This window comes from Bubalus bubalis, chromosome 1 (genome assembly GCF_019923935.1).
Source record: "Bubalus bubalis isolate 160015118507 breed Murrah chromosome 1, NDDB_SH_1, whole genome shotgun sequence".
Lineage (NCBI taxonomy): Eukaryota > Metazoa > Chordata > Mammalia > Artiodactyla > Bovidae > Bubalus > Bubalus bubalis.
In genome coordinates this window covers 50,741,410-50,764,277 of record NC_059157.1, presented here as the reverse complement: position 1 = coordinate 50,764,277, position 22,868 = coordinate 50,741,410, and the positions used below count along the sequence as shown (strand labels likewise).

At 38.7% G+C, this 22,868-nt stretch overlaps 1 protein-coding gene across 1 annotated transcript; it reads left to right on the top strand.

Moving 5' to 3' along the window:
• Positions 1–9,399: 9,399 nt before the first annotated feature.
• LOC102394326 (keratin-associated protein 13-1) lies at positions 9,400–10,319 on the top strand. The gene is given in 2 exon segments (XM_006071053.3): positions 9,400–9,551; positions 9,553–10,319. Coding segments are annotated over 2 exon segments (501 nt in total). The 5' UTR covers positions 9,400–9,461; the 3' UTR covers positions 9,964–10,319.
• Positions 10,320–22,868: the final 12,549 nt, after the last annotated feature.

Sequence of the window (22,868 nt, the reverse complement as noted above, 5' to 3'; positions counted from 1 at the left end):
ACCAATGTTTTGAAAAACAGATATGCACAGTTATGAACTCAGGTTTTCAGGGCCACAGTTGTAAGTTATCTTGAAATTGCCTGCCTTTGGAAATACTCTATTAAAAAGGCATTATTACACTGAGATTTCAGCATTTAAAATGAGTGCTGGAAATTCTTCGTCAATTATTTCTATTCTAAAATTAAATAAAATAGCAATAAAGCTAATTAAACATCAAGCTTTTTAAGAGAAATGAGTAGAAATGCTTAACTACTCCTGAAAATAAACGCATAACATGGTTCTATTCAACCAATGAAATGAATAGATTTCCATGAGAGTATTTGTTGTTGCTGTTGTTCAGTCACCAAGTTGTGTCCGACTCTGTGACTCCATGGACTACAGCACAACAGATTTCCCTGTTCTCCACTATCTCCTGGAGTTTGCTCAAACTCCATTGAGTCAGTGATGTCAAACAGCCATATCATCCTCTCTTGTCCCCATCTCTTCTTGCCCTCAATGTTTTCCAGCACCAGGGTCTTTTCCAATGAGTCAGCCCTTCACATCAGGCGGCCACAGTATTGGAGCTTCAGCGTCAGAGTTGAATATTCAGGGTTGATTTCCTTTAGGTTGCATGTTCAGGGTTGATTTCCTTTAGGTTGAATATTCAGGATTGATTTTCGGAAATGATTTGATATCCTTGCTGAGAGTATTACCAATTTAGAAAGCTAAACCAAGATGAATAGCAAATGAAAAACAAGTAAGGGGAAAAAAGAGAGAATGAAAAGAAGGAGAAAGTAAGAGATGGATGGTGATGAGAAAAAAAAAAGGGGGGGGAAATAAGAGAAAAAGAATAAAAGAAGCAAAACAGCCTGTGAGTGAAACACTAACTTACTAAGAAGTCATTTATCTGGGTTTTGAACCACTGATTAGTACTGTAAAGGTTTAAAATAGTGCTTTCAACATGGGATTGCAATTGCAGTGAATATTCAGGATTGATTTCCTTTATAATTGAATCGTTTAATCTCCTTGCTGTCCAAGGGACTCTAAAGAGTCTCCTTCAGCACCACAGTTCAAAAGCATCAATTCTTCAGCACTCAGCCTTCTTTATGGTCCACCTCTCACATGCATACATGACCACTGGAAAAACCAGATATTTGATTATATGGACACTTGTTGGCACTGCTTTCTCTGTTTTTTAACATGCTGTCTAGGTTTGTCATAGCTTTCCTTCCAAGGAGCAAGTTTCTTTTAATTTCATGGCTGCAGTCATGGTCTGAAGTGATTTTGGAGCCCAAGAAAATAAAGTCTGTCACTGTTTCCACTTTTTCCCCTTCTATTTGCCATGAATTGATGGGCTCAGAAGTCATGATCTTCATTTTTTGAATGTTGAGTTTTAAGCCAGCTTTTTTCACTCTCTCCTCTTTTACCCTCATCAAGAGGCTCTTTAGTTCTTTTTCACTTTCTGCCATCATAGTGTTATCATCTGCTTATCTGAGGCTGTTGATATTTCTCCTGGCAATCTTGATTTCAGCTTGTGAATCATCCAGTCCATCATGTTGCATGATATACTCCACATAGAAGTTAAATAAGTAGGGAGCTAAATAAGTAGTTAAACACATAAATGTTTATGTACTTCTTTCCTAATTGTGAACCAGTGGGTTGTGCCATGTTTGGTTCTGTTGCTTCTTGACTTGCATACAGATTTCTCTGGAGACAGATATGGTAGTCTGCTATTTCCATCTCCTTAAGAATTTGCCACAGTTTGTTTTGATCCACATAGTCAAAGGTTTTAGCATAATCAATGAAGCAGAAGTAGATAGGATATAACTCAGCCATAAAAACAATGAAATGATGCTGTTTGCAGCAAGATGAGTGGACCTAGAGATTATTACACGAAGTGAAGTAGGTTGGAGAAAGACAAATATTATATGATATCACTTATATGTGGAATCTAAGAAATAATACAAATAACTTATTTACAAAACATACTAAATTTATGGCTATCAAAGCCCCTTTTGGAGGGATAGATTGGGAATTTGGTATTAACTGATACACACTACCATATATAAAACAAATAAAAAACAAGGGCCTACTCTACAGAACAGGTAAGTATATTCAGTGTCTTGTAATAACCTATAATGGAAAAGAATCTGAAAAAAATATACATGTAACTTTGCTATACACCTGAAACTAACACAACATTGTAAATTAACTATATTCCAATAATTTTAAAAAAGAAATATTCAGAGTGACCAAGCATACTGTATTCCATAATACCTTACATGTTTGTTTGTTTTATTTAAATTTCATGTTTTTTGAAATACTCAAATCTTGGTATTAGGATAAGTTTAAAAGTCAGTATAAAAAAAGATACCAAGAAAGGATGGAGGAACCTGTGCTTAATTCTAGGAATAAACAGGCTAAACTATGCTTTGTGCTATGCTTAGTTGCTCAGTCATGTCCAACTCTTTGCAACCCCATGGAATATACCCTGCCAGGCTCCTCTGTCCATGGGTTTCTCCAGGCAAGAATACTGGAGCGGGTTGCCATTTCCTACTCCAGGGAATCTTCCCAACCCAGGGACTGAACCTCTATTTTGGTCTCTGCTATGTCCACTGCTATACTTAACCAACCTGTCACTACAAGACCCGTCCACTCCAGAGAAAATAGGGCTGCATTCTTGTCTAGGAATCTGTCTAGTTAGAAGGGTGAACTGTCTAGGAAACAAAAAATCTCAAGTAATCCTCTACTTTTAAACCTTGAAAATCCAGAAACACCTTGGAGTAAACTCTTACTCTTCAGTATCTTTTTTTCTGGTCTCTTCCCTGTGTATTCTCTACCCATATTCTCCCTAACCTGCCTAACCCATCTCTGCAGATGAAGAGGGTTCATGAACAGAAAGCTAATTCAATCCTATGTTTCCTTCCAGAGGTTAGACGAATAAAGACAGAGTAAATATGGACCTGCCTTCTGTATGCCACTTGTCATGCCTTCAATCAGTAAAGACTTTGGGAAGCAAGAAATGAGGCAGGAGACGGTGATGCCTCTGATCAGGAAGAGGCCAATGTCCTCAAAGTGGCAGGAGAGGAAACTTACTCAACCACACATCTTCCAGCATTTTCTCTTTTTGCTGTCTCACTACTTTCCAAGCCAAAGACTTGGCACCAACTGGATAAATCCAAGCCCCTAGGTCTTATAATGACCATAAATTCTGAGTTGAAAAGCTTCCAAATCTGTTAATAGGTATTGTCAAACTTCCCTTGGCTACCCAATCAAAGATAAAACAAAAAGTAGCTAGTAATTGTACAATCTTTTTATGCTTTATTTCATTTAAAATATCTGCCATCTGAATTCTCTTTTCAGTTAGTCGACATATATTTATGGAGTACTTACTATATGCCATGGACCGTTTCAGTTTCACTCATATACTCAATATGCCAATCATCTGATTTTTTTTTATTTATTTATTTTTAATTTTATTTTATTTTTAGACTTTACATAACTGTATTAGTTTTGCCAAATATCAAAATGAATCCGCCACAGGTATACATGTGTTCCCCATCCTGAACCCCCCTCCCTCCTCCCTCCCCATTCCATCCCTCTGGGTCGTCCCAGTGCACCAGCCCCAAGCATCCAGTATCGTGCATCGAACCTGGACTGGCAACTCGTTTCATACATGATATTTTACATGTTTCAATGACATTCTCCCAAATCTTCCCACCCTCTCCCTCTCTCACAGAGTCCATAAGACTGTTCTATACATCAGTGTCTCTTTTGCTGTCTCGTACACAGGGTTATTGTTACCATCTTTCTAAATTCCATATATATGCGTTAGTATACTGTATTGGTGTTTTTCTTTCTGGCTTACTTCACTCTGTATAATAGGCTCCAGTTTCATCCACCTCATTAGAACTAATTCAAATGTATTCTTTTTAATGGCTGAGTAATACTCCATTGTGTATATGTACCACAGCTTTCTTATCCATTCATCTGCTCATGGACATCTAGGTTGCTTCCATGTCCTGGCTATTATAAATAGTGCTGCGATGAACATTGGGGTGCACGTGTCTCTTTCCCTTCTGGTTTCCTCAGTGTGTATGCCCAGCAGTGGGATTGCTGGATCATAAGGCAGGTCTATTTCCAGTTTTTTAAAGGAATCTCCACACTGTTCTCCATAGTGGCTGTACTAGTTTGCATTCCCACCAACAGTGTAAGAGGGTTCCCTTTTCTCCACACCCTCTCCAGCATTTATTGCTTGTAGACTTTTGGATCGCAGCCATTCTGACTGGTGTGAAATGGTACCTCATAGTGGTTTTGATTTGCATTTCTCTGATAATGAGTGATGTTGAGCATCTTTTCATGTGTTTGTTAGCCATCTGTATGTCTTCTTTGGAGAAATGTCTGTTTAGTTCTTTGGCCCATTTTTTGATTGGGTCATTTATTTTTCTGGAGTTGAGCTGTAGGAGTTGCTTGTATATTCTCGAGATTAGTTGTTTGTCAGTTGCTTCATTTGCTATTATCTTCTCCCATTCTGAAGGCTGTCTTTTCACCTTGCTAATAGTTTCCTTTGATGTGCAGAAGCTTTTAAGGTTAATTAGGCCCCATTTGTTTATTTTTGCTTTTATTTCCAATATTCTGGGAGGTGGGTCATAGAGGATCCTGCTGTGATGTATGTCAGAGAGTGTTTTGCCTATGTTCTCCTCTAGGAGTTTTATAGTTTCTGGTCTTACGTTTAGATCTTTAATCCATTTTGAGTTTATTTTTGTGTATGGTGTTAGAAAGTGTTCTAGTTTCATTCTTTTACAAGCGGTTGACCAGATTTCCCAGCACCACTTGTTAAAGAGAGTGTCTTTAATCCATTGTATATTCTTGCCTCCTTTGTCAAAGATAAGGTGTCCATATGTGTGTGGATTTATCTCTGGGCTTTCTATTTTGTTCCATTGATCTATATTTCTGTCTTTGTGCATTCCTATACACTAATAATGAGAAAACAGAAAGAGAAATTAAGGAAACAATTCCATTCACCATTGCAACAGAAAGAATAAAATACTTAGGAATATATCTACCTAAAGAAACTAAAGACCTATATATAGAAAACTATAAAACACTGGTGAAAGAAATCAAAGAGGACACTAACAGATGGAGAAATATACCATGTTCATGGATTGGAAGAATCAATATAGTGAAAATGAGTATACTACCCAAAGCAATCTATAGATTCAATGCAATCCCTATCAAGCTACCAACAGCATTCTTCACAGAGCTCGAACAAATAATTTCACAATTTGTATGGAAATACAAAAAACCTTGAATAGCCAAAGCGATCTTGAGAAAGAAGAATGGAACTGGAGGAATCAACCTACCTGACTTCAGGCTCTACTACAAAGCCACAGTTATCATCTGATTTTTAACTAAAACCTCCTTTTTATTCTGCCTCCCAAATGTGGCTATGTCTGTCAAAACTGCTGCTTTCTCCCGTATTTGTAGTGAGTCATTACTAGTCACCATGAGGCCATCTGTGCCAAGCCACTGAGAAGTGACATGCAGTTTTTGTTTAATCCCTAAGATGCTGCATTCTGCAGGAAAGATAGTCGTGCTACTAAATCCATTTTCAGCATTCCTAAACAACAGTGTATGTAACAGCTATTATATTTCTGCAGTAGCAAGAAGGGATACAGCATATTATTAGCAGGAACTGTCCAATACAATAGAATTATGATGTTATAAACAGAAAATAGATTTCCTTTTTTCTCTGTTTAATATTTTGCTTGACGTTCTTGGAAATGCAATTCTTGTACAAAAGTGGGTACACTTGTCAGGCGTGTGGCATGATTTCACCCAGCAATAAGCATGTCCTATGGGCAGCTGGCTAGACGTTAAACCTTTAATTTAACAATGTTGGCGCATCACAGTCACGAGTGGAGTGGCTGGGAAAGCAGTTCAATCACTCGAGATTTTAAAAAATTATTTAGTTTCAGGTTGGTTCGTTGTGTATTCAGCATTAAGATTTAAGTCTTTGCCCAGTATATAAAATCCTGCTGATGTATAAAGTCAAAGGATCACAAACATAAGTGAGGTAGTCTAATTGACTTGTGATCTGTTCCATGACTGATGTTTTATATTCCAGCCCAAGAACACAGACACACGATATTTTCCTATAAAACACAGAAGAATATCCTTCTAGCACACAAGAGAGTTTGTTTTCACAAATTGTCTTTTTAAATTTTCATTTTATAATAGATTTATAATGTGTTGGTTTCAGGCATACAGCAAAGTGATTCCGTTATACTATACATGTATTTATTATTTTTCAAATTCTTTTCCCATTTAGGTTATTACAGATTGTTGACTAGAGTGTCTTGTGCTATAAAGCGGCTCTTTGTTGGTTATCTGTTTTACATACAGCTGTGTGTACATATCAATCCCAAATTCCTAATCTATCCCTCTCTCCCACCTTTCCCCCCTCCCCCCTCCCCCCAACCAATGCTCATACTCAGTAGCTCAGTCATGTCCGACTCTTTGTGACTCCATGGACCGTAGCCCGCCAAGCTCCTCTGTCTGTGGAATTTTCCAGGCAAGAACATTGGAGTGGGTTGCCATTTCCTACTCCATCCTCCACCCCCCACTGCCCACAATTGTTTTCTAAGGCCTTGAGTCTGCTTCTGTTTTGAGTTCATTTGTATAATTCTTTGTCTCTGAGTCATCCCTCATTCTTCTATTTATAATAGTATTAACAGGATAAAAGCTGTGCCTGCTCTATGATTACTGGTAACTGAAATTAGCTGAGTGTTCAGAGATTTGGGGAACTAGTGAACACATACTCCATATGAACGGAGCAGCTTGTGTTCAGCTCCAGCCAATGGCAAGAAAGGGAGCCAAGTATAACCAGATCTTCAGAAATCTTGAAAGTCATAAATCCACATTCCATGTGATTCTCTTGATTTCTAAATATTGACAACTAATTTGAAATTTAATTAAAAAAACCTGTGGAGACCTGCGCTTGTGCAGTAAACACATTTATGTGGGTTTGTTTATGAAAACTTTGAAACTAGAATACTTGACTAGCATCTGTTTCAAAATGGAATAGACATTTTCAGAAAACTAAAAGTTTAGACAACTTATCACTAGCCCTCCAGCTATAAAATATATAATTAATAGCTATACAAAGTCAAAACCAAAATAATCCTGTGTGTTCAGTGGCTCAGTTGTGTCCCACTCTGTGACCTGATGAACTGTAGACCACCAGGCTCCTCTATCCATGGGATTTCCCAGGCAAGAATACTGGAGTGGGTTGCCATTTCCTTCTCCAGAGGAATCTTGCCCACTCAGGGATCAAAACAGCGTCTCCTGCATTGGCAGGAGAATTCTTTACCACTAAGACTCCAGGGAAGCCCTAGCATATGGCAAAAAGATGTGAGAAGGAATGAAGAGTAAACCAAAAATATTCCCCTGTGGCTCAGTGGTAAAGGATCTATCTGCAGTGCAGGAGACCCAAGTTCAGTCCCTGCGTTGGGAAGATCCCCTGGAGGAGGAAACAGCAACCTACTCCAGTATTCTTGCCTGGGAAATCCCAATCCATGGACTCTCAAGAGTGAGACTTGACTGAGCAACTAAACAACAACAACAACAAATATATAATCAAATATTGCTTATAGCAACTTGGGAAATACATACAATATGAATAGAATATGAGTAAGCATATGCAAAATGAAAATAGTGAAATCATAACACATGAATTGGGATAAGGATAAATGGGTTTCCCACATTTTGTATTGTACAAAAAACAGTAAAAGTATTAATTAGCAAATCAACAATTGCCCATGGTCCCTAAGGTAGTACTATCCCATAGAACTTTTCTTGATGCTGAAATATTTTTTACTAGTGATTTCCAATATTAGGTATCCATTGGTCATATATTATCTGTTGTGCACTTGAAATGTGGTGAATATAACTGAGGAACTGAAATTTGAGCTTGAAATATATGACTAGAGGCTACTCTAATGGATGGTGTGACTTTAGTGTAACATTTGAATGACTAATAACGTGTATCATCCTGGAAGTCTGACAGGATGACTATCAAGAAATATCTTGCTTAATATATTAAGAAAAAAAAATCATATAGCAAACTTTGAGACTAATAAAGTAGCCTTAGTATTGTTTTTGTTTGCTTGTTTGTTTTCCTGGATATATCTTTTACTTTTCCCTTTTTTGTCTCCTTATAGTTAAGAAAATCTAGTTTATATAGAAAACAAATTTCATTTTCAGTTCAGTTTTATATATGGGCTATTTTGTCACATGATATTTAATTATATACACAGTCAGCTTTCTACGTATGTATTTACTATTTTGTTGTTATTTGGTCCATCTTTAAATTTCTTTATGTTGCCTTTCATGCTTTTGGGGCATAATAAAATGGTTTAAAGCCATAATTTTATTCTTTTGTTATTTTTTCCCAAACTTTTAATTTTAAGCAGTATCTTAGATTTTAATGATCATTCTTAAATTTATTACTGTGTACTCCCACTTATAGATTAAGAATTTTGTTAGAATTGTGCACAATGTGTATTTACACATAATTCACTCTTATTTAGTCTTCTTTAATGCTCCTGCATGCAATTCCAAATTTCCTTTTGCGATTATTATCTTTTTAATTTGTTCATTTTGGGTTTACCTGATATGGAAAACTGTAAAAAGAACCTATTTGGTTATTTTACAGTAGAAAAATAATCTTAAAGAAATAGAATCAATAAAAAGTATGTTTTACAGTGAAAAAGAAAATTGTATGAAAGAACCTGAAAGTAAAAATGTTCATAAAGTATTGCTTGATTGGAGTTGTTCTAGAAGAGAAAGATCTCTAGAAAATTGTAAATACAGAAGACAAGAGGGGCAATCTGTATACATGAAAACCCACAAACTATAATGATATTGAATTTTTAAATTTTCCCTTTCCAAAGAATTTGAGAACCAAATGTATATAAAAATAATTTTAGGCAATGAAATAAATTTATAGAAAGAAGCTTATTGATGGCAAATAGAGTGTCTTTATACCACTGACAAAGAAAGACTATTAATATTTACTTCATCTTAATCCCTGCCCTTAGAGCTAAGCATCCCTAGCTGATATACAGTCAAGTTCACAAAGAATCTAAAACCATTGAGAAGAGTAGGGGATTTCCTGGTAGTGATGACATTAAAGGCAGGTAGTCATAGAATTTCTGACTTAGGAACACGTCATCAGCTTAGTCCTTTAACAACATGGTGAATTCACCCATGAATATGAGATTAAAGGAAATTTTCATCAGCAATTACAGAAAATATTATTGAATTACACATTTGGAGATGAAAGATTACAAGCCTGAGAAAGGTGACTGTGTAGAATGCCACACCCATAGCCAAGAGTATAAAAACACCCATCTGGGAGGTGACATTAATCCTCAAAATCTTCTCCTAGTCACTCACCTGAACTCACATCACCTGTGAAGATGTCCTACAACTGCTGCTCTGGAAACTTCTCCTCCCGCTCCCTCCAGGACCACCTGCGCTACTCAGGCTCCTCCTATGGCTCCTCCTTCCCCCAGCAACCTGGTCTACAGGACTGACCTTTGCTCTCCCGGCTCCTGCCAGCTGGGTTCCTCTCTCTACAGTCAGGAGACCTGCTGTGAGCCCATCAGGACCCAGACTGTGGTGTCCAGTCCCTGCCAGACGTCCTGCTACCGCCTGAGGGCCTCCACGTTCTCCAGTCCCTGCCAGACGACTTGCTCTGGGTCTCTGGGCTTCAGGTCCAGCAGCTGCAGCTCCCTGAGCTCTGGATCCAAAAGCTGCTACTCAGTGGGCTGTGGATCCCGTGGCTTCAGACACCTGGGTTATGGAATCTGTGGCTTCCCTTCCCTGAGCAGTGGATCTGGATTCTGCCAGCCAACCTTCTTTGCCTCCAGGAGTTGCCACTCTTCCTGTTACAGGCCAACCTGTGGATCTGGCTTCTAGTGATCAGCTTGTGAAGAGTTCAGATGTTTTCAGCAATGTGTCCAATCTCTGAACAGAGCTTCTATCATCTTCATGATCTTCAGGAAGATTAACGGCTCATCACATTTTTTCCAGTCATAAAATACTGATCAAAAATGGTCTGCTATGCATACTTAATGATCAATTTTATTGATTGATTTACTGAACACATTAATGGAGTTAGTAAAATGAATGCAATATATTACTAGATCAATTAATGAAATTTATGTTAAGAAACGAATTAATGTTAATGAATTAATGGAATCCTTGTTCATGTATTCACAAAATACATAAAAGCCTAAATAAATATAATAAACTCTTTCAACCTGCCTTCTAAATATGCTGCTAATTTTATTGTTAGTTTTAACTGGTTAAATTTTGTTTTTTTTTCCTTTTGCTTTTTTTGTGGAGGGATATTTAGGTTCAAATTTACTATACCTTTGAAGGCCAACTTTGGAAACCCAATATTGATAGATTTGAACGAATTTATTGTGAGCTTTGAGGTTACCCTGTGGCTCAGTGGTAAAAGAATATGCCTACAATGCAGGAGATGCGGGTTCTATCCTTGGGTTGGGAGGATCCCCTGCAGGAAGCCACAGCAACCCACTCCAGTTTTCTTGCTGGGAGAAGCCCATGGACAGAGAAGCCTGGAGGGCTAGATCCCATGGAGTCCCTAAGAGTCGGACACGACTGAAGTGACTGAGCACGCACATAGTGGGCTTTAAATATTTTCCTTCAAAACTTCTGCTTTCTGGAATCCTTATACTGCATACATAGACTTCGTATGCATAAAATCTCAGGAATGGCATAAAACACATTTTCTTCAAAAGATGCGGGGCATTGATGTTTGTTGATTGAAGGAGGAAACAAGAAACTTAGAAAACACAACCAAGTGGGGGAAGTTTTTAGATTATATGGGAAGTTTTGTACATTAGCTTAAAGAGCTTTCTTTGATTCAATCCATGTTGGGTGACAAAAAAACCTTATTCCTTCATCTCATTGAAACTGTTATGTGTAATTGATTTCTTCACAGGTGCAAGGAGGAAGTCAATTACCTTTGGTAAGAATTAATTAGGTTCATAAGATGTAGAGTCTCACCTTCTTGTATCCAAAATCCAACTAAACATGGCTGGAAAAACACAAGCCTTTCATTTTAGAAATTATTGCTTCATTCATATCTTATCATATACTTACACACTTCTTGACTTTACATTGCCATTCTGGTATTTTATAGGTTAAATGCTTCAGGAAACAACATGAAGTTAAAATAGATAACATGTTGATACGATCTAAAGCTAATAACAAAAAGACAGTATCTTTATACAGAGATAAAGAGAAATGTTCAATAAATTTTCCCTTTCATTGTTTTTCAGATCACTATAAGGATCATGAGAAACACATTTTATGGACTAGTAATTTTACACATAAGGAAATGAAGACTCAAAGCAGATCAAGGATTCATTGTAGGTCCCAGTCTTACAAAGAAATCAAGATTCAAGATTTTATGACAAATGACTAACTTAAGAAGTGAAGACACAAGCAATTTGGAATGGAATAAGGAGAACTTTGAGAAGATGAAATAAAATGAACAAAGCAGAGAGGTACAAATGTACTTGTGTTTAGGGAATTATTGAAAATCAAGTTACAGTTTGTATGAATTAGTAATGGAAAATCAGGCTACAGATATTTCATAGGTCTGTTTCACTTCATTGTTTTGGACATCTTGAATTTTGGATCACATTAGTCTTAGGATTCATCTCGTCTTATTTATACTGTTGAAATAGCTTTCTGCTAGGTCATTTTCATTCTATTTTCTATACCTTTTTTAAACATTCTCAAATACTTTAAAAAATAAAGCTTTTGCTAAATATTATGTAAAGTAGTATATCACTATATTTCCTCATTTTATATAAATATGTTCGTATTAATATATAACACAATATAAAAATATAAAATATATAATAAACAGTTAAACTCTTAAATCCCATACTACAAATAGAATAGCAGAGTTTCTGGTAGAATTTTTTGGTTTCTGGAGCAATGAGGCTCCCCAAGTAAATACCTCTCTGGCCTATATGCACAGCTTCCTTTAGGCCAGGAGCAGGAGTCTCTAAGTTGAGTTTCAGATGCAAGCAAACCCACTGGTTGTTCAAACAGTTTGGCAAACCACAGATGTTGGTGGCATCTGTGGTACTTGAAAGAAATAAAGGAAACCTGCAACATGACGTTCATGGCAACCTCAATGGAAAAATCACAACATAGACAAATAAAATTGTAGATTTTAAAATCTGTAGTGCAAAATTAACATATCTTTGGAAAATCAAATTCTTTAATATTTGAGCATGGTAGAGGTATAAAACTTGACCATGGACCAAGGGATCATGAGTCGTAGCTGTCCATCATGAGCTGCGTTCTGATGAAAATTCCAAATCATCAAGTTGGTGGACTCAGTAGCAATCCATGGTAAGATGGAAATAGCTTGGAACTTCCCTGGTGGTCCAGTGGTTAAAACTTCACTTTCCAATGCAGGGGCTGCGGATTGAATCCCTGGTTGTGGCACTAAGATCTTACATGCCTTGTGGTCAAAAAATTAAAACATAGAAGAGAAGCAATACTGTAACTAATTCAATAAAGCCTTTAAAACTGGTCCACATCAAAAAATCTTTTAAACAAAAAGTAGCTGATTCAGAAATGAGCACTAGCAAAACAAGAAAGCAGGCCCAGACCACCTGTTATAACCAGCGTTGTACAACCACTCCTTTCTCAGGTCACGTGTGTGGTCACATTGGGTGCCTCAAAGGAGCTGAAGGAGGAAGGGAACAATCCCAGTGACGCTTTCAGATGGGTTGACCCCTTGCATAGATACCTTAAAGACCATGATGAGAAAAAAACATTTCCTCTTTGGGTAGAATTGTAGGTCTAGATCTGGTTATCCACTCATGTAAAAGAGAAAAGTGGCCCCAGTTGGTAATACAACTAGATTCCTAGACAGCGGTAATTGACCTGGCCAGCTAGTAAGAGAGCTGGAAGGAAAAATATTAGAACAATGAGACAGTAAAGTCTGGTATACAGACTTGTGGATGGATATACACCAGTGGGTCCAAAGTGTGAAGATCTTTATTATTTCTTTTCAGTGCCTACCAGAATGTATCCATCATGGAAGAGGAACTGAAAAATCAAGCTGAAAAAATGACTTTCAGTTGATGCCAGCTTGCCTTTGCCAGAAGTCCTAACAATGCTGGCAAGGTGAGCATGTGAATAAGTGACCACAAGAGACTGTAGATGGATCCAACAGCATAAACTCCCACTTACACATCTGATACAATCAATGCCACAGCAAAGGTCCAATCTGTCAGCAACAGAGGGCAAGGCTAAACTCCCAGTGTGGCACGATTCCTCAAGGAAACCAACTGGTCACTAGGTTGCAATTAAACATGGCCCCCTTCTGTCGTGAAAGGACCAGTGGTTCATCCTCAAACATGTGCCTACCTATTCAGAGTAAGCCTCTGTTTTTTCGTGCTTATCTCAGCAGCATCATTATTCAGGAGCTGATGAAAAAATTGATCCACCAGCATGGAATCCCTCACAATGCAGGGTCCAATCAGGAAATCCACTTCATAGTACAGGCAGCAAGAACTGAGGTCCATTCATATATATGAAAACCCACCAGACCCTGAAGCTCTCTGCCTTATGGTGCATTAAATAGTCCCACTGCCAGCAAAAACTGAAGTTTGCTTGGAGCAGGCAAGCAATGCCCTCAAACACTGAGTTCCAAATATCTAGTTGTTATCATCCTCAATGACCCATTAAAGTGCTTTGTGCTTCCTATTTTTGCAACTGGAATTTCCAAAGATAGAAGCATGGTTTCCAAAGACAAACTTACTAAAGGACACATCAATCAAGGGTTTCATTAAAGTACAAATATGGTTGCTGGCTGAGCACTTTGGGTTGCTTGTTTCAGGCAAAAAAAAAAAAAAAAAAAAAAAGAATTAATATCTAATCTAAGGGTAGATAATCCTGATTAATAGAAAGTGGTAGGGTTACTGTGGGGATGATGCCCTGGAGGAGGAAATGGCAACCCACTCCAGTATTCTTGCCTGGAGAATCTCCATGGACAGAGAAGCCTGGAGGGCTATAGTCCATAGGGTCACAAAGAATCAGACACAACTGAAGCAACAGAGCACTCAGGGTTATTGCTGCACAGTGAGGGTAGGAGGGAATATGTGTGGAGCTCAGTGGACCTACTTGGATGGCGCTTGAAATTTCCTGTCCAATTGTGGATATAATTTGTCTTATACGGTAACTCTGGCAAGAAAAGGATATGGCTATCAGAGTTCATGCCAAGTGTATGCAACTCTTTGCAACCCCATGGGCAGTAAGTAGCCCTCCAGGCTCCTTTGTCCATGGAATTCTCCAGGCAAGAATACTGGAGTGGGTTAGCATTGCTTTCTCATACCTCCTGGCAATAAAGGCAGGGATGATACCACCCAGAAATCCAGAGACCAATAGAAGTGGTAACTGAGGGCAAGGCAAAGTTACAATGGGTTGTGAAGGAGGCAGATAATGAATACCCATGGCAGCTCTAGGATCAAATACGGAGAGAGTCTGTTTCATCAGGCTGAGTCACTCTTGTACAGTTCCCTCGGAAGGGAAGCCGACCAGAGCCACGGAGAATCTCTCTCCTGATAGGCTGACTCTCAAGGTGCAAATGGTGGACCGTGACAGGGACAGATATGCATTGAAACTCACATCACATCTCTTCTAAAAAGGAATAGCTATCCAGCTGTGACAACTGAGGTTACTGGACAGCCTCTCTCTGCTGGCTTCATTCAGATCTGTCTCAGATTTCAAGCCACGGTCAGGTTTTTCTCATAGCAGCCCTTTGTCATGACTGAACAAGGTGGTCCGATGGCTTTTTTTTCTTTCACAAGTCCTCCTCTTTTGCAAACTCTTGCTCTCCCATTCCTGTCTTATTGCCTGCTTCCTAGAGAATCCAACTAGAACATATTCCCTCTATTCTTTCTTGAAGTTTAATGTTTCCTTTTAAAATTATTTCCTTCAGTCTAAAGAATTTCTGTGTTTATTTCAATGCAAATTTATCTGAGATAATTAACTCACTGGAATTTAGGACTCAGCTATTGGGCTATTCAAAGGAAAAAATAAAATGGAGAACAGGAGTGACAAAAGAAAAAGGTATTTTTGAAAGAAATTATAGAAAAGGAATTGACTTTGAAAATGCACAAAAAACAAGTCTGAGGGGAGAAAAGCCTCAGTTGTTCTAGGATGCAGATCTCAGATTCTTTTTAAATTTTTATGATGTTAATAAGAGTATATGAAAATACAGTAAGTCTCCTACAGATGAACAAGTTCAGTTCTAAGAATGTGTTCGTAAGTCCAAGAAAGCTAGCCTAGGTACCCAAAGAACACAGTTGGCTATACAGTACTGAACTATACTAAGTTTATAATACTTTGCACACAAATAATACATAAAAAACAAACACAAAAAATAAATAAAGTATTTTAACCTTACTGTACAGTACCTTGAAAAGTATAATGGTACACTACAGCAGCTGACATACAGGGGCTGGCATCGAGTGAATAGGCAACAGTTACTAGAAGTGAGAGAGGAGGTGGGAGATGGGAGACCTGAAGGATCATCAACAATAGGAGATGGAGGGAAAGCTGTAATTTCACTCATGCCTGACACTGATGGAATGCGTGTTTGCGTCTTTGAAAGTTTGCAGCTTGCAAGTTCATGTTTAAGGGGCTTACTGTACATAAACTATATTTGTTTTCTATATTTTTCTACTGTATTTATTTTTCTTAATGGCATTTAGATCCATAGTCTCAAGGTAAGTAGAAGAGACACCTGACTTCCCTCTCTGCATCCTTTTTCCCAGTTTCTCACACTACCATCATTATCCCCACTCCCTCTCCACATGCCCCATATCAATTTCTCTTGTGACTCCATCCCAGTTCAGTCTTCTGAAGTCACTTTGTCTTTAAATGTTTGCCTGCTTCCTTTCTGTTTCTAGTCACTTCTCATTATGTGCCATTTTTCTTCCCTCCGTTGGATGTGAGCAGCACTGTATAATAATGTGTGACAGATGGAAAATAAATTTGAAGCATGTGGATCAGTAGTGACAAGGGAAATCAATCATTAGAAGCATCCTTATAAGAAGCAAAGCTATGCCACTGATCACTTGGCACCCTAGACAAGGGACAAAAAAATTGCAGAGCAAAGCAGGAATAGATGTACACAGCATCACAGGCAGGGAACAACAAATAGTGGGGATGGGGGGTGCTTCCCTGGCCTTAACAGAATGAAGATAACTGACAAATTGTGCTACAGTTTCTGTATAGGAATAGTCATTAGCTTTGTGATATAATAAATCATGGCAATAGTCATCATTCTCCAGTAGTCATGTATGGATGTGAGAGGTGGGCTATAAAGAAAGCTGAGCGCTGAAGAATTGACACTTTGGAACTGTAGTGTTGGAGGAGACGCTTGAGAGTCCCTTGGACTGCAAGGGACTCCAACCAGTCCATTCTAAAGGACATCACTCCTGAATATTCATTGGAAGGACTGATGTTGAAGCTGAAACTCCAATACTTTGGCCACCTGATGAGAAGAACTGACTCGTTTGAAAAGACCTTAATGCTGGGAAAGATTGAAAGCAGGAGAAAGGGATGACAAAGGATGAGATGGTTGAATGACATCACTGACTCAATGGACATGGGTTTGGGTGGACTCCAGGAGTTGGTGATGGACAGGGAGGCCTGGTGTGCTGCAGTCCATGGGGTTGCAAAGAGCCAGACATGTTTGAGCGACTGAACTGAACTAAACTGAAATCATGGCATCCATAAATACAATAGATAGGAAGCTAGTAATTTACATGTAATTTCAGAGCAACACACTTATTAATGAATTACACACATGCAGAAAGTGAAAGTGAAGTCGCTCAGTCATGTCCGACTCTTTGCGACCCCATGGACTGTAGCCCACCAGGCTCCTCTGTCCATGGGATTCTCCAGGCAAGAATACTAGAGTGGGTTGCCATTTTCTTCTCCAGGGGATCTTCCCGACCCAGGGATCAAACCCAGGTCTCCCGCATAGCAGGCAGAGGCTTTAACCTCTGAGCCACCACACACATGCAGAAGAGGGGTGCAAATGGGAGAGGATTGCACTAGTCCTGTGCCATTCCAACTGACAAGAAGCATATAATTACCTAGTGCACAAGATGACCTTAGACCTCAGAATATTTTCAATGCAATTCTGCTGAAATCACATCTCCCAGCACGATGTCTTATAACTGCTCCTCTGCAAACTTCTCCTCAAACTCCCTTGGGGTCTATCAATGCTACCTAGGCTCCTCCTGATAGCTTACCATGAACAGTGTTGGATTCTTGATCTCCAAAGATTTAGCTTTGAGTTGATCACTAAAGAGCTTTTGTGTAGCAGAGTTTAATTAAAGTATGAAAAGGGACAGTGAAAGCTTCTGACATAGACATCAGAAAGGGGATGGAGAGTGCCCCCCTCGCTAGTGTTAGCAAGGGGGTTATATACTTTTTAAATTATCTATTGCAATAAATCAAAAGAATGCCTCAAGGTTGTAAAAACTTTACCAGACCCACTCCCACAATTTACATTTCAAGGTAACAGGATTAGAATTTAGCAATAGAAAGATCCTACCAGACCCACTCCCATAATTTACATTCTAAGGTATCAGGATAATCAGAAGGTTTTCAGGAAGGAGAAACTGTCCTCAAGCAGGATACATTGTTGTTATATAATCCCTAGTAAGTGAAAGAGGAGAGTGAAAATGTTGGCTTAAAATTTAACATTCAGAAAACTAAGATCATGGCATCTGGTCCCATCACTTCATGGCAAATAGATGGGGAAACAATGGAAACAGTGGCAGATTTTATTTTGGGGAGATTTGGCAGATTTTTACTTTTATTTTCAGTGACCAAAATCACTAAAGATGGTGACTGCAGCCATGAAATTAAAAGATGATTACTCCTTGAAAGAAAAGTTATGACCAACCTAGACAGCATATTAAAAAGCAGAGACATTACTTTGCCAACAAAGGTCCATCTAGTCAAGGTTTTTCCAGTAGTCATGTACTGGTGTGAGAGTTGGACTATAAAGAAAGCTGAGCACTGAAGAATTGATGCTTTTGAATTGTGGTGTTGGAGAAGACTCTTGAGAGTCCCTTAGACTTCAAGAAGATCCAACCAGTCCATCCTAAAGGATATCAGTCCTGAATATTCATTGGAAGGACTGATGTTGAAGCTAAAACTCTAATACTTTGGCCACCTGATGTGAAGAGCTGACTCATTGGAAAAGACCTTGATGCTGGGAAAGATTGAGAGCAGGAGGAGAAGGGGACAGCAGAGGATGAGATGGTTAGATGGCATCACCAAATCAATGGATGTTTGAGTAAACCCCAGGAGTTGGTGATGGACAGGGAGGCCTGGTGTGCTGCTGTCCATGGGGTCACAAAGAGTCAGACACAACTGAGTGACTGAACTGAATTGAACTGAACTGAATCCCTAGCACAGAGTTTAAACTGAGTTGTTTGTTGTGTAATCATCCTTTCTGGGCTTAAAGAAAAAAACCATTTTATGTGACTAAGACTAAGGAATGTAGAGGGGAAAAAAAGTTTGTCCTTTCCTCCTCCTAGAGAATTCCAGACCCCTATCTCTTCTTCAAAAGCCCCAGACCCCTCGCTCCTGCTCAGGGACCCCGGACTTCTTATCAACCTGCCTTGGAGTTGACTCTCTCACTCCTGGGTCTCCTCCTTCCCCAGCCGCCTGGTCTACAGCACTGACCTCTGCTCTCCCCGCTCCTCCCAGCTGGGCTCCTCTCTCTACAGCCAGGAGACCTGCTGTGAGTCCATCAGGACCCTGGGTCTCTGGGGTTTAGGTCCCTGAGCTCTGAGTCCAGAGCTGCTACTTACTGGACTGTGGATCCCATGGCTTCAGAGCCCTGATTTATGGAGTCTGGGACTTCCCTACCTTGGGCTTTGTACCCAGTTTCTGCCATCCAACCTACTTGTCTTCTAGGAGCCTCTAGCTATTTTGTAAAAAACCTACCTATCCACCTGTCTTCTACTGATCAATTTGCTGAGTTCCAGTACTTTCTAAGTCAGTTCATCAAAATGCCTGCTCAGAGTTCCATCATGCTCATTATTTCCATTGGCACGTATCTTCTTACTCCTTGGTCACCAGTTCCTTACTCAATCTCTTTCCATCAAATGCAGGCTAACAGACTGATTCCTGAATCCTATGAATTTAAAGACATAACCCCCCAAATAAGTATAACATCAGCATTATTAATGGAATTTATGTTAATTTACTTTCTGCCCCAAATGGATACAAAGTTAAAGGATTATAACCCAATAAACTAATTCATCCTGGCATTGAAATATTTTTGTGGTATTGCTTATACATTTTGGCCAGAGTTTGTGCCGATTCGATTTATCAGCTAAGCAAAAGCTCACCATGCTTGTGGAGGACATTTTGGAAGCCTAAAATGTTGTAGGGTGTTCCCTGGTGGCTTAGTGGTAAGGATGTTGCCTGGCAATGCAGGAGTCAGAGGAGACTTGAGTTTGATCCCTGGGTCAGGAAAATTCTCTGCAGAAGGAAATGGCAACGCACTCCAATATCCTTGCCTGGGAAATGCCATGGACAAAGGAGTCTGGCAAGCTTTAGTCCATGAGATTGCCAAAGTGTTGAAAGTGACTTAGTGACTAAACAACAACAACAAAAAATGTTGTAGATTTGATCTAATTTCTTTGAACAATGGATATTTTTCTCATTCAGACTACAGTTACTAAATATTCATGTTTTGAAGTTTTGGAGCTTCATTGAATAAAACTCTCAGAATCAGGATACATTTTGATTCTATCAAAGAATATGAGTCTTATCTATATGGACAGAGGGAATGTAATTGTGAAGCTGACAGATTCAAGGGGAATTTCATGAATAGATTTACATTGTTAGATTTATATGGCTAGTGTAATAAATGAAAGAAAAACTAGAGAAAAGACCAATTTAAAAATCCACATGAACACTGAATACATTCTGAGTTTACCAAATATTTGTTAAAATTGACCAGATTCATACTTCTAATGGTGAGTTTCTAATGTCATTCACTTTTTCATATGTATGAGAAGATATAGACAATGATTTTAGTGGGAAGGATACAGCTTCAGAATCACAGATAGAGCCTGTGATTCCACATCAGTGCTTTCCTAAAGCCCAAATGAAATTTAGATGGAAAACAAAAGCCTTTATATCAGCCAATTTGACGATTTCATTCTGATCTCAATATAAACTTGGAGACACTACTTGTTTATTTATTTATTTATTTTGGTAACATGATCAATGTTTACAGGCCGAGTATTTAATGAAACCTTAAGAGACCAAGATAAATAGATTTTTGAGTAATGAAAGTGGATTACATAGGAGAAGTGGCTTTAATCCCTGGGTCGGGGAGATCCTGTGGAGGAGGAAATGGCAACCCACTCCAGTATTTTTGCCTGGAAAATCTCATTGACAGAGGAGCCTTTCGGGCTACAGTCCATGGGGTCACAAAGAATCAGAAATGACTGAGCAGGAGCACACAAACACAAAAAGACATTACCCCTAAATAGTGCTTTAACTAATGTTCAAAGAATAACCTACTCAATGTATGTTTAGGTCCTTGAATAGATTTGTGACAAAGATATATATTTAAAATTCAAGCTATTTTAAAAAAGAAGCAATGGATACCTAAAGCAGATCAGGGAATTCCCAAGTCATTACAAACAAAACTGTCTCTCCAGATATTGTCAAATAATCCCTAGTGGACTAAAGGGAAAGTATCTTCTGATTGAGAATCATTTATCTAAACTAATTCTCAGAGAAAAGAGGAGATAAAAAATAGAGAACAGAGTTTAAGAAGATATGGATCATAGTGAAAAGATTTAGCATATTTGGGTTTGAAGTCCTAAAAATAGAAAAGAGAGAGAATGGAGGAGGAAATATATTCAGGGATAAAATGCTATGAATTTTCTAAAACAAATTCAAATAAGTGTTGCCAACTGAAATTTGGAAAAATACAGAGAATACACCTACACACACCTAAATCAGTGACAAGAGAAACATTTATAAGCTACGTGGGGAAGAAAGCTGATTACCTTCAGAAAGTAACAATAGGACTGAAATATAAATTATTTTAAGAGAAAATTGACTGAAATATTAAAAAGCATGACAAAATGAAGATTTCATATTTGAATACTAGGGACAGAAAATATGTGCTTCAAAACTGAAGAGAATTGCAGACCACAAAAGACTGAGAAAATGTCTCACCAGCAGACTGACTGAATGCATAGGCTGAGTTGACTGTTAGTGAAGAAGGAAAATACATTTGCTTGCCAATGGAAGAAAATAGGACATTAAGATATGGGTTGAATTGTTTTCCCATTCTTAAGATTCTTCTTAGTTATGGTAGCCTGACCAGTGACTACTTACCATTTTGTGGGATACAAAATGACACCTAGTCTCCACTGGGTAAATATATATAATAGAAATATTCTCTAGAACTGAACATAGAACAACAGACTAGTTTAAAATTGGGAAAGTAGTCTATCAAGCCTGTATATTGTCACCCTGCTTATTTAACTTATATGCAGAGTGAAGTGAGTGAAAGTCCCTCACTTGTGTCAGACTCTTTGTGACCCCCATGGCCTAGACAGTCCATGGAATTCTCCAGGCAAGAATACTGGAGTGGGTAGCCTTGCCTTCCCCAGAGGATTTTCCCAACCCAGGGATTGAACCCAGGTTTCCTGCAGTGCAGGCAGATTCTTTACCAGCTGAGCCACAAGGGAAGCCCTATATTCACAGTACATCATGCAAAATGCCAGGCTGGATGAAGCACAAGCTGGAATCAAGATTGCCAGAAGAAACATCAACAGCCTCAGATATGCATATGATACCACTCTAATGGCAGAAAGCAAAGAGGAACTAAAGAGCCTCTTGATAAGGGTGAAAGAGGAGAGTGAAAAAGCTGGCTTAAAACACAGCATTCAAAAAATGAAGATGATGGCATCAGGTCCTATCACTTTATGGCAAATAGATGGGTAAAAATTGGAAACAGAGTCATATTTCATATTCTTGGGCTCCAAAATCACTGTGAACAATGACTGCACCTATGACATTAAAAGACAGTTTCTCCTTGGAAGAAAATCTGTGACAAATCTAGGCAACATATTAAAAAGCAGAGACATCACTTTGCCAACAAAGGTCCATATAGTCAAAGCTATGGTTTTTCCAGTAGTCATGTATGGATGTGAGAGTTGAACCATGTAGAATGCTGAGCTTTGAAGAATTGATGCTTTTGAATTGTGATGCTAGAGAAGACTCTTGAGAGTCCCTAGGACTTCAAGGAGTCCAAACCAGCCAATTCAAAGGAAATTAACCCTGAATATTCATTGGAAGGACTAATGCTGAAGTTGAAGCTCCAATAATTTGGCCACCTGATGCAAAGAACTGACTCATTGGAAAAGACCTTGATGCTGGAAAAGATTGAGGGCAGGTGGAGAAGGGGATGACGGAGGATGAGATGGTTGGATGGCATCAGCGACTCGATGGACATGAGTCTGAGAAAACTCCAGGAAATAGTGAAGGACAGAGAAGCCTAGAGTGCTGCTGTCCATGGAATTGCAAGGAGTTGGGCATGACTTAGTGACTGAACAACAATAACAATTTTCTGGGAAATAAGTGTACAAGACACCATCTGGTGGCATCAATCTTAATACTCCAAGTCATGACTTATGATACATGCCTGCTTATTAAGATGATTAATCAAAGTTGAGTACTCTGGATGGCTGGTATGTTAG